A 17,510-nucleotide genomic window follows, 5' to 3' on the forward strand; every position below is an offset into this window, starting at 1 on the left:
GTATTTATGATGATACAGTAAATCTGAAATCGCTGCCAATTATTAGGGGGAATGTGGAGAGGCTAGATTTACTTCTTCTTTCCAATGAAAGAATCTTTGTTTGACACCACCAACACTCATATAGGACAGAAGAAGGCGTATAGCGTGAGAGAAACAGAGAGAGTGAGAAAGAGAGAGAGAGAGGTAGTGTTGCCATTATGTCATGTTCTGTAAGTAACACTGAGCATGTGTCTGCTTTACTGTGCGTCTTTGTGCCCAATATGAGCATCTGCGGCTGTGTGTTTTCTGCAGTCAGTGTCTTACAGTAAGGGGGTGAAGAAATTTTATTTCGCATTAAGAAAATAAAGCCCAATCCTGACAGAACACAATATTTGTTAAAAAAAAAATGTAATGACTGTAATGAGAATTAAACATTGAATTTTAATGAAAGATGCATTACTTGGATTACTTATGGATTATTGTGATGTTTTTATCAGCTGTTTGGACTCTCATTCTGACGGCACCCATTCACTGCAGAGGAATGATTGGTGAGCAAGTGATGCAATGCTACATTTCTCCAAAACTTTTCAATTGAAGAAACAAACTAATCTAAGTCTAAGATTGCCTGAGTAAAATATTCAGCAGCAAATTTTCATTATTGGGTGAACTGTTCCTTTAAGTGAATAAAATTAAATGTCATTCTTTATGCAAAATATTTTTTTCTTTAGATTTTGGGTTAAAATATGAGCAAGACAGTTTTCATGTCATTCACTCATCATGCAACCCCTAGTTTATGCCCATACACAAACACAATCATAAGTTGAGCGATTGCAAATTGACTGACATGGTTGTTATGATTGCAAATGCTTCATTCTTCAAAACATTAGAGCTGGAAGTGTCAGCAAACCATCTGAAACCATTTCATGGATTCAAACACTGAAAACTAAAATTTTAATGCAGTAAAGCTTAAGAAACTCAATAGGCTGGGTGTTTACAGACACTACCTGCCACAGCTCGATCTTATGACCTCTTCCTCTCCCACCCAGAAGTCCAACAGAACACATCCTGCACAAAAGCACCTCTGTGTGCCATTCCTAATCATAATTTGATTCCTTATAACAGCAGTATCCCAGACTCCCTCACTCTCACCAAATGGGAGCTTCTCTCAAGTGTCTCTTAAAGATATTCCATCTTTAAGGACATTACAGAGATCAACATTGTGTTTAGTAAAACTTTAAAAGCAATCTACAAAATTAGATATCACTGAAGGCTGGTCTAATAGATTTTGTCTGTCTTGATCAGAATTGAATAACGTTACTGTAAACGCGTTCGGATGTAACCATAGCAACAGTTCGCCGCTCGAGCGATTTCAGTTACTATCAGTATCGGACGGTACATAAACAAACTTATGTACGTTACCATAATTGTTTATCATTAGGTTTACACATAAGAAATATATCACCAAAACATTTTGGGTCCGTTTTAACCCTCTTTAATATAGCTAACTGTGCAAGAAGGATGTGAGAGAAGACCCTCAACAGTTTGCGCCTCAAAAATTCATCAAACACACACACACACACACACACACACACACACACACACACACACACACACACACTCTAACCTCAGTTCGTTGCCAACCTCTTCTTCTTTGACGGTTTATGACGTTTGGAGTTCGTTCACGTTTGTAGCGGTTCGTCGCGCTCGTGGGTGTGGAGCGCGAGCTGTGATTGGACTCTCCGCGGTGGCGCGTGCCGGGGTCCGATGCGTGATGTCACGGGGCCCGTGGCTCGGGGTCACTCGCGGTCGGCTCGTAGTGTTGCTCCATCTGCAAGATTATGACGCCATAGTGAGGTTTCAGTTCTTCACTCAAGCGCGCGCCCAAAGCTGCCTTTACGCATCGCCAAAACTTTTAACTTAAATAATTACAAGAATTTATATGGATTTTAGTGGATTCATTTTTGCGGATTAGATGTAAAAGAACAAAAAGCATGTTCATGTTTACCAACTCTGCAGTCTTAGCTCTTAATTTCAGAATAAGGCTACAGATTAGGGTCAAAGAAAGTGTCCTGTACGGTATATGGCTCAGATGGGCCCTTGCTCCAAAGAAAATTACATTTCAATCATACACCTTTTCTTTTTTATTCAAAGCAACAGGGTTTAGAACTAAGGCAGTAAAAGTTAATGTTGTATACAAAGAAAGTGTTAAGTACTTAAGTGACTTAATTTTCTTTTTTTTTTTAAGAGAATAGTGAAATTGAAAAAGACTGAGGAAGGCAAGATGTGGTTCATTTTAATATTGCAATTCAAGGTGCCATTTCTGAGATAAACCCCTCCTAGAATAGTTTTAATGGTTAACGTCAGTGAGTTTCTCGATTTTTATGATTTTTGTTGAATAAGGAAAGCTCATGAACATAACGATACCTTGATAATCGAACTACAACAACTTATCTATTTCACCAAGGCCCAGCTCTCTGAACCTGACTTCTGTGATCATAGATGGACATTTTACTGTACTTTTTTTCTGGCTTCTATTTGAATGACTGGTGGAAATGAACAGTCATAGGCCTACAGCATTCTCTACATACAGAGATCAAATACTTTTTGATGCATCGTGTGTGTGTGTGTGTGTGTGTGTGTGTTTGTTTGTTAATAAAAACCACTCAAGGACAGGAAATGTTTAAAATAAATAAACTATATTCAATAAGGTCTGCTCGAGCTCTAACAGCTACATTATTTTTTTTTCTTCTTGGGACACAGTACACATCATGCCACGTTCTTCAAAACAAATCTCCTCCGCCTTTAGTTTTGTCTTGACTTATTATGCTACTTCCATAAAAATGAACAAAAACAACAAAAAACAAACAAAAATATTAAATGTTACTTTCTAGTGAATTATTACAGTATTTTATATATATTAATGTCACATCATTTTGGACATTGTCAGTCATTATTAAAGTAATTTAACAGGCAGAAGAGAATGATCACAGATAGAAGAGCACAAAAACAAGGCAGGGAGCAAGACAGACAACATACAAAACTGTGAGGACAACAAGACATAGATTCATAACATGGAAAGTAGTAACTCTTTTAAACATTTCTCTAGACAGACGTAAACTGTTTGTCAATAGGTTATTTTTCCCACTTCCAATTCTATTCTAAATTATTTTCATAATATTTCTAATGAATTGGGTGAAAAAAAATACCTACAAGTAAAAAAAAATAAAAATGCAAAATACGAAACCAAAGATGGGATATAAATGTAAACATTGACACTGATAATAGCTCATGCGTACAACAGGTGCTTCATGCATTTTGTACATTAGAGGCACATGTACAACTTCACATTTACAGTAATGAACACAGTCCAGCCGCTGGTGGACATCAGAAATGCAACATCATCACCAGAAAACATGAAGACGTGTGTTGGAAAAAGCCAAGATGGCCTTTTACTCAATGAACATGCCCTTCACACAGTCAACAGACGAGACAGTCACAACTACAGTGTATTTCACTCTGTTATCAGGAGTTAAATTCTTTAAATGTAAATAAATTCATAAATAAAAATAGCCTTTGGCCCAGTGCACAAGAAACTGTTTTACAGAGACATATTACTTGTAATTCATTAGAAAAACAAATGATAGATAGATAGATAGATAGATAGATAGATAGATAGATAGATAGATAGATAGATAGATAGATGTGAGGATGCAGCGTAGAGATGAATTTGCTGCATTAATAAACACTGCAAACCGAGTCTGAATTATCATACAACATACGTTGATTTCTTGCAACCCAAGTAAACCTACTGAGAATATCTAAACATCTTGGAAATAGTTATCAAAAACTATTACATCAATAACTACTGAGGTTCCTATCCATTTGAGTACACTTGGAAATAGAAAAATTGCCTACTGGAAATGTCACAAAGTCATATTCCAAAAAGTTTTACAAAGTTTCGACATTAACAGAGTCGTAAAAAGAGTAAACATCTGACATTCAGGGCAATGGGTGATTTCTACCGAATATCCAGACTTGATGCCGCAGAAACATAAGATCAGCGATGATAAAACAAAACATTAACTTTCAGAAAATCTCTATGACTCTTCTTGTCATTTTTCAGATTTATTGCACTTTCTCTTTGTAGTGTTAAGAAGAAAAAGAAGAAGAAAAAACCTCGAAGCAAGCGACGGGATTGGGATAGGCACCAAGTATCACTGAAGGGTTTACTGCAATGCCGGTTGCTCAGGGTAGGTTCGCATATTGCACACTTTGTCTTAATCAATTTGGTTTCTGTGGTACTCAGAGTAAACACACACACAGTAGCGTAACACAATACAGATACAATTATGAAATGTTATTAGTTAAATATTAAATAATCATTAGTCTCTTAAGGCAATAATTGGGAACCAAACAGATTTATGATTCTGCTAATCTAGGATTGGCCCCGTCCTTCAGGGCTTCAGATATCAAATATGAAAATCTCTGTTAAAGACAAGAAACATTTTCCCCAATTTTCTACTGATGTGTTTTCTACCTAGTGATTAACAGTCTGTTTAAGCCAGTTTATGTTGATGCTGATGTTGAGCATGTATAAAACACGATTTCATGCTTTATGATTAGCACAACATCTTTGTCAGAGAGCATAGTTCTCTCTACCGAACTGTAAACAAAGACGTGAACATTGTTCAGTGTGAAAAATATGAGGCAAAGCATGAGAAAATACAGATCAATGGTGCCATTTTTTTTTTTTTTTTACCTCAAGACATTCTTGTAAAGAAGACATCTTGATCTGCTCTTAAATAAATTAAATGTTGTTTATTAAAGGAACAGTTCACCCAAAACTGAAAATTTGCTGAATGTTTTCTAAGATAATCCAATATGTAGATGAGTTTGCTTGTTCATGAGAACAGATTTGGAGTAATGTAGCATCACATCACTTGCTCACCAATGAACCCTCTGCAGTGAATGGGTGCCGTCAGAATGAGAGTCCAAACAGCTGATAAAAACATTGCAATAATCCACACCACTCCAGTACAGTGGTTAACATCTTGTGAAATGAAAACCTGAGTGTTTGTAAGAAACAAATCCATTGTTTTCACCATTGCTTTAACTGATGGACTGGAGTGGTGTGGATTACTTGTGGATTATTATGATGTTTTTATCAGCTGCTTGGATTCTCATTCTGACGGCACCCATTCACTTCAGAGGATCCATTGATGAGCAAGTGATGGAATGCTACATTTCTCCAAATCTGATGAAGAAACAACTTCATCTACATCTTGGATGGCCGGAGGGTGAGCACATTTTTTTTTTTAGAAAATTTTTATTTTTTGGTGAACAATTCTTTTAAGTACTTATCTCTCACCAAAATATTATAAAAGAGATCTGACATAGGCAGCCATCATTGTTGTCCCTTTTAGTAACAAACACTGTAAACTTCAAATTCATGCATGTCTTCAGTCAAAGCATGCCGTTATAGATCTGCCAATATGTACTCCATCATGCATTTCGATTGACAAGACCACAGACAAATCCAGCCCTAAAGTATAGCAGGAGAACACAGTACACACACCATACAGCTTTACACAAACATCTACGGACCGGACAGATGAGCTGACGACATAAAAATGCTTGGAATCCCCTTAACGTACATATACACACAATCCTGAGTGCTCTACGAGTAAACAACATTTTATTGTGAATCTGTCAGGGACCAATCAGCTTTCAGCTCCACACATAATAAGTGGACTAACCAGTTAATGAGTTTATAAATAACCAATCACTGCGCAGCTCTTAACTGTTCTAGATTAAGACGCCCCAGACAGGTTAACACAATGGAGAGAGAAACTGTACAGTGACATTTTGACTTTAGTGTTTCGTTATGAGAACTTGTAAAGTCATTGGATGCATCGAATGACAGTGAACACGCTTCAGTTTTTGCACCGTAGTAAAGTTGACACCCAAATAATTTGCTCTTCTAATAAACTTGTATTAAGAGTTACTTTGATGGTACCCATTCAGTCACTGCAAGCATCGACGGAGATGTCTTTTATTCCTAGCATACTCTGAACACTACTATGTTTTGCGTACATCCCAGTGGCTTGACGCTTGACTGTTGGAGATGACGGCGAGTGTTTTCCGGTGGAATTTTTACATTGACACTTTTAAAAGAGGAGTTCCATTGTCTCTAGGGAGCGAAAGTGTACAATGAATGTGTCAAATGAAGATTCAAATAATTATGATGTCCAGTGTTCCGTTTCAGAATGAATGTAACAACTGAAGATTCAAATCATTATGATGTCCAGTGTTCCATTTTAGAAGATCCCAGTCATTGTGATAAGATGTGTTGTTGAATTAGAGGGATTGTTGAGGTGTAGAATAGGTATTCATGTGAAAATAAATGTAAGTGTCTGGATTCAGTGTGACTCAGGTGAACACTCAATTGTTAAACCCAATCAGAGGATGAAGGTTAATCTAGCAGAATATTGAGTCTCTGAAAACTTTTCTAATAGATAACGTTCTTATTCCATCTTCAAATAATCTTCTGTCCATGAGCTACTGCTGCATTCTTCTAGTCTTAAAGGGATACAGTATTTCTGTCATCATTTACTCACCCTCCAGTTGTTCCAAACCTTATCAATTACTTTCTTTTGTTGAACACAAAAGAAAATATTTTGGAGAATGTTGAGAAACAAACATTTGCTGGTAGCTTATGACTTCCATAGTATGGAAACAAATACTATTGTATACTATGGAAGTCAATAGCTACCAACAACTGTTTGGTTACCAACATACTGTACTTCAAAATATCATACAGGTTTGGAGCAAGAGTAAATGATGACAGATTTCATTTGGGTGAACTATCCCTTTAGGCCAGACTATTTTCACGACTATTTTGCTGTGATCGTAAATTATTATTCTTATTTTTATTGTAGGGCACAATTGTGTCTGAAAAAGGGAGATTATGAGAATGTATAGACATCAGCGGTAGATTTACGTACCAACAAAGCTGATAAACTAGCCAATATTTCATATTTTCAGAATAAATGTTTTGAGTATAATATAATTATTTTTTATATTATTTTGAAACCAGATGTTTACATTAAGTATAATTATTAACCATAAATAACATTTATGCAATATATTTTTGTCATTTCAGGGCACAATTGAAAGTCTTGGATTGCTTGGTGTGTCACCTGCACTAATAAATTGTCTTAATTTGACATAATTGAGGACAATATTTTTGCGAAACAAATATTTCATTATTAAGCATTCCCTTCACATTACTATTAACTTTGTGTTTGCTCATTTCTGACATCAAGCAGGTGAAAAATTGGCAACGTTAGCGAAATGGCTTGCTTGGGTTTATATGGAACTATTCGAAGTTAGGTCCAGTCACACTAGACTGCATTATTATTTATACAAATAAGAAGCCCTAGAACATGACATCATATCCTGCTGTGCATATTCATTGCAGGATCTAATGTAATTTTACATGCTTGAAGACTATGTTACACAACTTTCAGACCGTCTTGCTTTTACTCAAGAACTCATATTGTAGTCATATTGTACAAGCAACAATCATAAATGACTGCTTTAGTACAGAATGATGCACATCGCAAGCGAAACTGCTGATCAGTTAAGCAGCCCAACTGCTGGTGCATTTTCATTAGCATCTAAAATACCGTCCCTAGAGTTCTGAAGACATCTTTTATCTTAACTCTGAGTTACTGGGCCCTTGAACCATAAAAAGACCTATTACGTGACAATGTCTGCAGTGCGAGACAACAAGATAGAAGTGTGACTATTTTACAGCATCGCTCCCTCTTTATAGTACATCGCGCTCATCTTTGCCCTCTCTGTTGCTACATGCTTTGCTTCCTTTTTTTACAAACTCCTCATCTTTCATCTCTCTCCAGCATCATCCATCTCTTTTTCTCTTTCACCTCAGATTCTCTTCTAGGTCTCATCTAAGCTGAATTATTTGCATTAGTGCATTCAGCGATTCATAAGTGTTTTGTAAGTGTGTGCGCAAACTTTTGTTGATGTATGTAGTTTATCAAGCCTGTTTGTAGATATAAGTGTGTGTCGGAACAAGTGTTTGCTCCCCGTTTCTCCTTTACAGGGCCGTTCAGAAGCCCTTGATATGGCAGTAGGCCTCAAGGCTGGAGAAGAGGATGTAGAGGAACCACAGACCCAGAAAGAGGAGCGTAGTGAGCAGGCGCGGGACCCGAGGGCCGCCCAGCTCTCCGCCGATAGACGGCCGGCGGCGGAACAGCAGCACCCCCATGCAGATGAAGGCAAAAATAGTGAAGAGGGTGACAGAGAAGGCCAGCGAGCCAGGATCCACGTAAAAGCGCTTGCCCTGGACGGCCCAGTACACGGCCGCCACGGACCAGGCCACGCCGATGCCCAGAAACACATTGACTGCGTTGCTGCCCGTGACGTTTCCCACAGAGGCGTCTGCATACTGATCCTGAGTAGCGGCAACTTTACTGGCAAATGTGTCTGAAAGAGCATGAGAAAATATAGATATTGATGGTAGACGTTCATATTGACAAAGCTGGCAGAATGGCCAATATTTCATATTTTCAAATGATCAAAATCAGCCAGTAACTTTTACAAGAATTTCTGCATCGAATCAAATCAAATTTAATTTAATGTAAAATAACAAAATTATTAATAATAACACTCTAATGCAAATAAAATTTTAATGTGAATTTTAGCAGTTTTGCATACAGGTATATGTCATTTACTTTCACTAAATTAACCGGTGATATAAAACAGTATACACTACTGTTCAGAAGTTCAGGGTTAAAAATATGTTATTTATTTATTTATTTTTTAAAAAACTAGTATCTTTTATTGATCAAGTATGCATTAAGTTGATCAAAAGTTACTGTAAAGACATTTATAATGTTACAAAAGATTTATTTTAAAATAAATGCTGTTGTTTTGAACTTTTTAATCTTAAAAAAAAATACTGGAAAAATATATATGATGGTTTCCACAAAAAATATCTATCAGCACAACTGTTTTCAACATTGATAATAATCAGAAATGTTTCTTGAGCAGCAAATCAGCATATTAGGATGATTTCTGAAGATCATGTGACACTGAAGACTGGAGCAATGATGCTGAAAATTCAGCTTTGATCACAGGAATAAATTACATTTCAAAATATATTCAAATAGAAACCAGTTATTTTAAATTGTAATAACATTTGCCTTTTTTATTTTTGTATTTTAGATCAAATAAATGCAGTCTTGGTGATCAGTGGTGGCTTATTTAAAATAAGTAACTCACTTTATCACTTAAAAAATGAACAAAATTAACTGTAAATAAATAAAATGTTCCTTTCATCAAGTGAAAAGTGTGTTTTGTGCATTTTTCGTAATCAAATGCAGTGAGAAGTGTCTAAAGCCTTCATTATATGTCCTCAAGCACACCTGGGATAGAAGTGCCCAGAGCCACGAACACCACTGCGGTGACGGTGTCCCGGAGGCCCACGGTGCAACCGAAGTGTGACGCCAGGTCTCCGATGATGGCAGTGAGGAGGCCGATTACAATGATGGACACCACGAAGCAGGCCCAGCCGTTCCAGTACTCTGTGGGCGGAACGAACGCGAACAGAACCTTCCAGAACACCGTCAGGAAGTGCATGACGTAATCGTAGCAGGACGGGAGACGCTCCTCTCGACCCTCCTCTTCATCTTCATCTCCATCACCTGAGGATGCCACATAATTAATAAATTACACAAAACTCTGGCCAATTCTACATGCACGGTTATTACCATAACTAACCACCAGATGGCAGGATCACATCACTGACACAAACAAACTAGTTAGAAATATGTATATATATTCTCATGGAATTTTAATTTTAGAAGTTACAATTGTATGCGTTCAAAAAACATAAAATAAATCCAAAAATTTGGTGTAGAAACAATTTTCACTCAGAATGGCAAGTAAATCAAATAATTGGTAAGAAACATATATTTTTTATGCATGAAAATAAAAACAATTTAAGTAGTAAAAGTGATGAAATATTTTGTTGTAGTTGATTTTTTTTCTAGCTTTATTTACAACTTAAGGATCAGTGTTGTTTTAGAATCATTGAGATACTATTATAGTTTTTATTAGTATTTTGAATCATTGTGTATTTTAAATTTTCCTTTTTAATTTTCATTTCCCAGTTTTAGTCATTTTACCGTTTTGTCATTTTAGTAGTTTATCTATTTATCTATATGGGTTTTATTGATTTTTTTATTTAAATTTGAATTTTATTTAGTACTGTACATTGAGTTTTTTTTATTTTTTTTTTAGTTTTTTTTTTTTGGCACTGTTAGCAGTTTTTATATGTTTATATATATATATATATATATATATATATATATATATATATATATATATATATATATATATATATATATATATATATATATAAATATATATATTTAATATATCTCAATTTTCAATTTTAGTTTTAGTTATCTTAGTATATCAAGTTAAACTAAATTACAATGAGTTGATTTAGTTATTTAAAATGTTGCTTTGGCAAATTGTTTTATTTTATTTCAGTTAACATTAATTATATTGCAAGTGTTTTTTTATTATTGATTTTTTTATTTTTTTTTTTTTTTTTTTTTTTTTTGTAAAGTTTTATTTTTTGTGATATATTTTTACTGGTATAGACAATTTTTATGGTACTTTTAGCAACAGTTTTAGTCATTACAGAAAATGGCATGCTGGGAATTCTACACTATTTCTTTTTTGTTTTCCATGGAAGAAATAAAGTCACAAAGGTTTGGAAAGGTGCACAAATTCTTCCAGAAACGTCATTTTTAGCTGAGCTCTTGCTTTCAGACTGTGCATTGCTGAAGCTTCTGAGACGGAGCGTTAAAAGAGCAGCTTGAGAATGTAAAAGCCTCATTATGTGTTTTATTAAGTCTGAGAATTGCTGAGGGAATGAAATTTATACGGTGTGACTCATACAGTGTATTCCTATTTCAAAAGAGACCAATTAAACATCCGACACACTCATGAGGAGCACAGAGGAGTGTGAGACGGACCTGCGCTGACGGTCACGGCCTCCACGAACTGCTCTCGCCAGGAGTGAGTGCCGATCACCAGCGCCAGGTTAGTCTTCTTGATCAGTTTATCAACGGTGCTCTGAAACACAGCACAGATCACTCAAACATTCACACCATTCAGCACACAATTCTGATTTTCTGCTCAGTTTTTTTTGATCTGAGGTTGTTCACGTGATATAAACGCGGCCCATATGATCAGGGGTAACTATATCATGCAATGGACCTCTACAGTATTTGACTTTGATGTCACAGCTCAGAATAATCACTAGTCAAAAAGGCTTGGAACTGTGCTTGTTTTCGGGACCCTATCATCAATCTAATTTTCATAATATCATTTAATATAATGCACAATTATGATGATCATTGCATTAAACAAAAATAAATGAATAAATGTTATATATTTTCAGAACTGAGAATGCGTGTCATGTGAACACACAAACACTTTAATAATCTCTTTGCATCCTCTCTTCTGAAGTGCTGGCATCAAATATTACTGTCATGACAAACCTAAAGAACCTGACAACTGTTCGTTTAGCATCGCCGAATCTAATAAATAACACTCTAAAAAAAGAAATGATATGAATGTATTTTTCCGATGAGAATTTAATCAACCATCAAAATTTGCTGTCATGAACAGAGCCGACAATCATAATGCATCATTTCTCCCTGGGTAATCATTAAGCGGGAAATGATATTTTTATAAATAGTCAAACAGTTATAATTGAAAATCACCCACTGCATATGTATAAAAAAATCTAACCATCATGTGCAGGAATATATTGGGAATCTACTGGGAGTCTTAAGCTGTGGGCCAGTATGACTGAGGGATGTACATTTTTCATGCTGTATAAGACATAATCTATATATAGAGCTCTACTGTACTGTACATGAAGATCTGTTCAGCATGCATGATTTCACCGTGTGGCCTCATGTCATGTCAGAACAGATGGAGGAAGAATAGGGCTGGGAGATATAGCTGAAATATTGCATCTTTTTTTTTTTTTTTACTAAAACAAAATAATAAAATATTTAATAAATATTTTTTAAATAAAATAAAAATATATTTTCAAATGATACCTTACAGTAAAGGACTCCTTGATAAATAAATAAACAAATAAATAAATAAATAAAATACTGAGATACTATTTTCTATATTTTCAGATGTGAAACATTACAGAAAATTCACAGGTATCCTCAAATAAATAAATAAATAAATATAAAATATGGACTGACAATTTTCTTTGTTTTCAGATGTGATACCTCATATGACTCTTTGATAAATAAACTAAACTAATAAACTAAACTAAAATAAAATTAAATTAAATTAAATATGGGCTCACTAATTTCAGTGTTTTTAGATGGGATATTGGACTCCTTGAAAAAATAAAATAAAATAATAAAATAAAATATGGTCTGACCATTTTCTATTTTTTTCAGATTTGAAACCTTACAGAAAATTCATAGGACTTTTTGAAAGTAAAGTAAAGTAAAGTAAAATAAAATAAAGTATGGTCTGAATATTTTCTATTTTTTCAGATTTGCAGCCTTGCAGAAAATACATAGGACTCTTTGAAAATAAAATATTTTTAAATATTTTAAAATATTTTAAAATTAATAGGATTCTTTGAAATTAAATTAAAATAAAATAAAATAAAATATGGTCTGACAATTTTCTATTTTTTGCAGATTTGAAACCTTACAGAAAAATTAATAGGACTCTTTGAAAATAATAATATTTTGGAACACTGTAAACACAAAATAAAATAAAATAAAATAAAATAAAATAAAATAAAATAAAATAAAATAAAATAAAATAAAATAAAATAAAATACGCACTGACTACTTTCAATGTTTCCAACTGTTACCTTAAATTCATATGACTCCTCGATCACCACCTCCAGCCGGCTATGCTCCCCCAAAACAGGTTTCCCCATCTCTGCTATCTTCCTGGCCTCCTCCTCCTCCGTACTCAACTGCCCCTCCGGATCCTCTGAACGCCACAGACGATAAAAGAAAAGAGACAGACAGAACACAGAAAAGAATAGATGAGATACAACGGACAGGAAACGGATTGCACACCCCCTTCCTGTCAATCAAAAACACAACAGCTCCACCAATCGATAAGACGCCACGTATGACAGCACGACACGCACAAGAACAAAACAACACAAGCTCTGAGAGACGTTCTGAATGCATGTGTGCCAGACTGTGAATCTACCAACCACAATGCTGTTTACAACCCATTTTACTTCTGTAAAGCAGAGTAAAAATTGAGATTGATTGTCTGCAACAGCTACTATTGAGATATTTTTTGACTTTCTGTCCAGTGTTCTGAACTCTCTCTCAACAGTCAGCGTTTGATCCCTCTTTTCACAGCGTAATCACATCCCTCATGGGTTCAGGGAAGCTTTTAGCCCCTCTCTCCTCTCTGCTGAGTGTGTAACATGAGGGTTAGTGTGGACACATGTCAGATGATCAGAGGTTGATCTGAAACCTTACCTTGGTTCAGCAGCAGGGCTGCGTGATGTAAGGAGGGACAAGAGAGATGGAGTTAGTGCTGGAGATGAGTTTACTCCATTAATAAACACACATATACACACGCGCACACACACACACACACACACACACACGTATCTCATGACTGTGGCTCTGCTCCAAACCCTAGTGAGCTGCTTCTGTGAATACTAAAACCGATCTGAAACGCTCAGACAAAGAGTGCTGTTCACATCACGCATGCAAGCAACACTGCTGCTAACAGCTGAATCCATTAGTGTCAAATAGTTGACTCCAGCAGAGCAAAGACCCTTTAAGGCGAGTCAGTGCATTTGGTCACCATCTCAGAAACACCCTCAGGCTGCTGTTTTACAGTGATGCAGGAGCATCTGCTGTCTACTGAACGAGGAACGACTGGAAAACTGTTTGTCAAGATCACATTTCAATGTCAAATCAGCAATAAAGCCTAGCAGAAATTATACTTGCATGCATATTATGTTTAAGGGGTTGCTACAGTACGTTAACAAATAATATTCTAAATCATAATTTTAATTTTTTTGTTATTGTTGTTTATGATATTATTATTATTAATACTCAATATTTGTTAATGCTTTTTATAATTTAAATAATAATAATAAAAGCATAACAAATATTATGTGAAATATTTGATTTTATACTTGATAAAAACTTCAAGCGCTATGCAAACAAAATTTCAGACGCTCTATTTTCTATTGATACTTTTTAATACTCAATAAAAATAATTTAATATATAATTAAAACTATATACAAAATAGTTTTATATAGTTTAATATTCTAGTTTTATATAGTTTTAAATAGTTTAATATATTTATACATTTATAATTGAAATATGTTTATAAAAATATACTTGTATTTCACATGTACATGTATTCAAATGTAAATATAATGTGTTTTGATTTTAATACGTTGATTTTATACATTGCAAATATTATTAAAATGCCAATTTAAAAATAATATTGTATTATTTATATATATATATATATATATATATATATATATATATATATATATATATATATATATATATATATATATATATATATATATGAGATCTAGAAAAAATATTTAAAATAATACAATATTATTTAAAAAAATTTAAATTATATTTTATTTCTTTATTGTATATAATACAATGTATATAAAATAAATATGTATGTAAGTATGTAAGCCTAATATATGTGCAATGTTGCCTTATATTTTGGTTGAAAACAAGGTATCTTATAAAAATCTCATAAAGCAGCATCCTTTTGCAGCATTCCATTTGGAAAAACCTGGAACATGCACATGAAGCCTAAAAATGCTGTCTAGGAAGGCAGCTCATTATGGCTGGGAGCAAAGCCAACTGTATTGGAAACCACTTGAACCCGAATGTCAAATGTATGCCCAAAACCACTCCAAAAATGAATAGAGTTTATCTCATAGTCCTTACAACGTGACACACACATACTGTACACACACCTGAGATTCCTCTCTTCAGCCAGCGCGGTTCCTCAAGAACGATGAAGAAATTCTCATGTTTCTCGTACTCTTCATCATCAGTGATCCTCACCTGAAGGGTCTGACTGCAGGCACACACACACAAATAGACACAAGTAATCAGACATTCAGGTGGTGGCTTTGAAGTCTCACATCGATTACTGGACAAGTGACAGAAAATTGCGGCTAAATAGAAAAATGTCAGAAGGCTGCATAATGACACACACACACACACACACACACACACACACACACACACACACACACACACACACACACACACACACACACACACACACACACACACACACACACACACAGTGCCTTATAAATACTTAATGCTGTTCCTCTGGGGTCATGAACAGCAGCGCTCCACCCTGACATGAAATCACATTAAAGGAGCTGATGAATGAACAACACACAAACACACACACACACACACACACACACACACACACACACACACACACACACACACACACACACACACACACACAAATAAAGACACAAAAACATGCTCACGCAAATCAAGGAAAATGTCAGCATTTAAATCATTTCAAAAGGTTGCATGTCAATATTTAATTACATTCATACACTCACATACGTTCCCACTCACAATAATGTGTGCAAATATAAACCTTAATGCACATAAAACTAAATCCACAATGCTTTGTAAGGGCGCTAATTTACTGAGTGGTGTTGGATTTACCTCCAGCACTGACAAAAACAGGAAAATCGTAACGTTTAGTGCTCATTCATAATGTAGGACAGTGTCACGCTCATCCGGCAAAGACAGAAAAGACTCCAAACAGACGGAAGCGTTGCATCCGCTAACGATCTTACTGACTCATACTAGCAACAATTCAGAATGCCCTAGCAACTCTATAGTAACCATTCAGAACATCCTAGCACCTGCCTAGCAACACTTTAGTAACCACTCAGAACACCCTAGCAACAACCCAGAGCACCATAATAACTGCCAAACAACTCTCAAGTAACTAGTGAAGACTAGTAACTACCTAACAACTCCTTGTTAACCACCCAGAACACCCTAGCAACTTCTTAGAAACCTTAGTAACCACCCAAGCAATTGCCTAACAAGTTATTAGTAACCACCCTGAACACACTAGTAAATGCCTAGCAACTCTCTCTAGTAACCACACAGAACACCCTAGCAACTCTCCCTAGTAACCACTCAGAACACCCTAGCAACTCTCTAGTAACCACTCAGAACACCCTAGCAACAACCCAGAGCACCACAATACCTGCCAAACAACTCTCAAGTACTGTAACCAGTGAGGACACACTAGTAACTGCCTAGCAACTCCTTAGTAAGCACCTAGAACACACTAGCAACTGCCTAACAAGTTACCAGTAACCACCCCAGATACACAAGTAACTGCCTAGCAACTCTCTAGTAACCAATCAGGACACCCTAGCAACAACCCAGAGCTCCACAATAACTGCCAAACAACTCTCAAGTACTGTAACCAGTGAGGACACACTAGTAACTGCCTAGGAACTCCTTAGTAAGCACCTAGAACACACTAGCAACTCTCTAACAAGTTACCAGTAACCACCCCAGATACAAAAGTAACTGCCTAGCAAGTCTCTCTAGTAACCACCCAGAACACACTAGCTACTCTCTAGTAACCACTCTGTACACACTAGCAACTTTGTAGCAACCACTCAGAACACCCTAGCAAGTCTCTCTAGTAACCACCCAGAACACCCTAGCAACACTCTAGTAACCACTAAGAACACACTAGCTACTCTCTAGTAACCACTCTGTACACACTAGCAACTTTGTAGCAACCACTCAGAACACCCTAGCAAGTCTCTCTAGTAACTACTCAGAACACCCTAGCAAGTCTCTCTAGTAACCACCCAGAACACCCTAGCAACGCTCTAGTAACCACCCAGAACACCCTAGCAACTCTCTCTAGTAACCACACAGAACACCTTAGCAACTCTCTAGTAACCACACAGAACACCCTAGCAACGCTCTAGTAACCACCCAGAACACCCTAGCAACGCTCTAGTAACCACTCAGAACACCCTAGCAAGTCTCTCTAGTAACCACTCAGAACACCCTAGCAACTCTCTAGTAACCACTAAGAACACACTAGCTACTCTCTAGTAACCACTAAGAACACACTAGCTACTCTCTAGTAACCACTCTGTACACACTAGCAACTTTGTAGCAACCACTCAGAACACCCTAGCAAGTCTCTCTAGTAACCACCCAGAACACCCTAGCAACTCTCTAGTAACCACACAGAACATTCTAGCAACTCTCTCTAGTAACCACACAGAACACCCTAGCAACGCTCTAGTAACCACCCAGAACACCCTAGCAACTCTCTCTAGTAACCACACAGAACACCCTAGCAACGCTCTAGTAACCACCCAGAACACCCTAGCAAC

At 36.0% G+C, this 17,510-nt stretch overlaps 2 protein-coding genes across 5 annotated transcripts in view; both read right to left on the minus strand.

Moving 5' to 3' along the window:
- LOC109087519 (long-chain-fatty-acid--CoA ligase 3-like) overlaps positions 1 to 1,820 on the minus strand; it is a 32,812-nt gene extending 30,992 nt beyond the window's left edge. The window contains exon 1 of one of the 3 annotated variants that reach the window (XM_042740204.1): positions 1,604 to 1,820. The gene's annotated coding sequence lies outside the window, so the exon portion shown is untranslated. The remainder of the gene's footprint in view (positions 1 to 1,603) is intronic. The other 2 variants (XM_042740202.1, XM_042740205.1) reach the window with 2 other exon arrangements.
- Positions 1,821 to 5,195: 3,375 nt separating this feature from the next.
- LOC109103415 (sodium/calcium exchanger 2-like) overlaps positions 5,196 to 17,510 on the minus strand; it is an 87,137-nt gene continuing 74,822 nt past the window's right edge. The window contains exons 8-13 of one of the 2 annotated variants that reach the window (XM_042740187.1): positions 15,066 to 15,169; positions 13,575 to 13,592; positions 12,941 to 13,065; positions 11,055 to 11,154; positions 9,432 to 9,710; positions 5,196 to 8,490 (exon numbers count right to left, since the gene is read on the minus strand). In XM_042740187.1, coding sequence (XP_042596121.1) covers positions 8,114 to 8,490; positions 9,432 to 9,710; positions 11,055 to 11,154; positions 12,941 to 13,065; positions 13,575 to 13,592; positions 15,066 to 15,169 — 1,003 coding nt within the window. In that variant the 3' untranslated portion in view covers positions 5,196 to 8,113. The remainder of the gene's footprint in view (positions 8,491 to 9,431; positions 9,711 to 11,054; positions 11,155 to 12,940; positions 13,066 to 13,574; positions 13,593 to 15,065; positions 15,170 to 17,510) is intronic. The other variant, XM_042740188.1, reaches the window with a different exon arrangement.

The sequence above is a fragment of the Cyprinus carpio genome, chromosome B15 (genome assembly GCF_018340385.1).
Source record: "Cyprinus carpio isolate SPL01 chromosome B15, ASM1834038v1, whole genome shotgun sequence".
NCBI classification, from domain to species: Eukaryota; Metazoa; Chordata; class Actinopteri; order Cypriniformes; family Cyprinidae; genus Cyprinus; species Cyprinus carpio.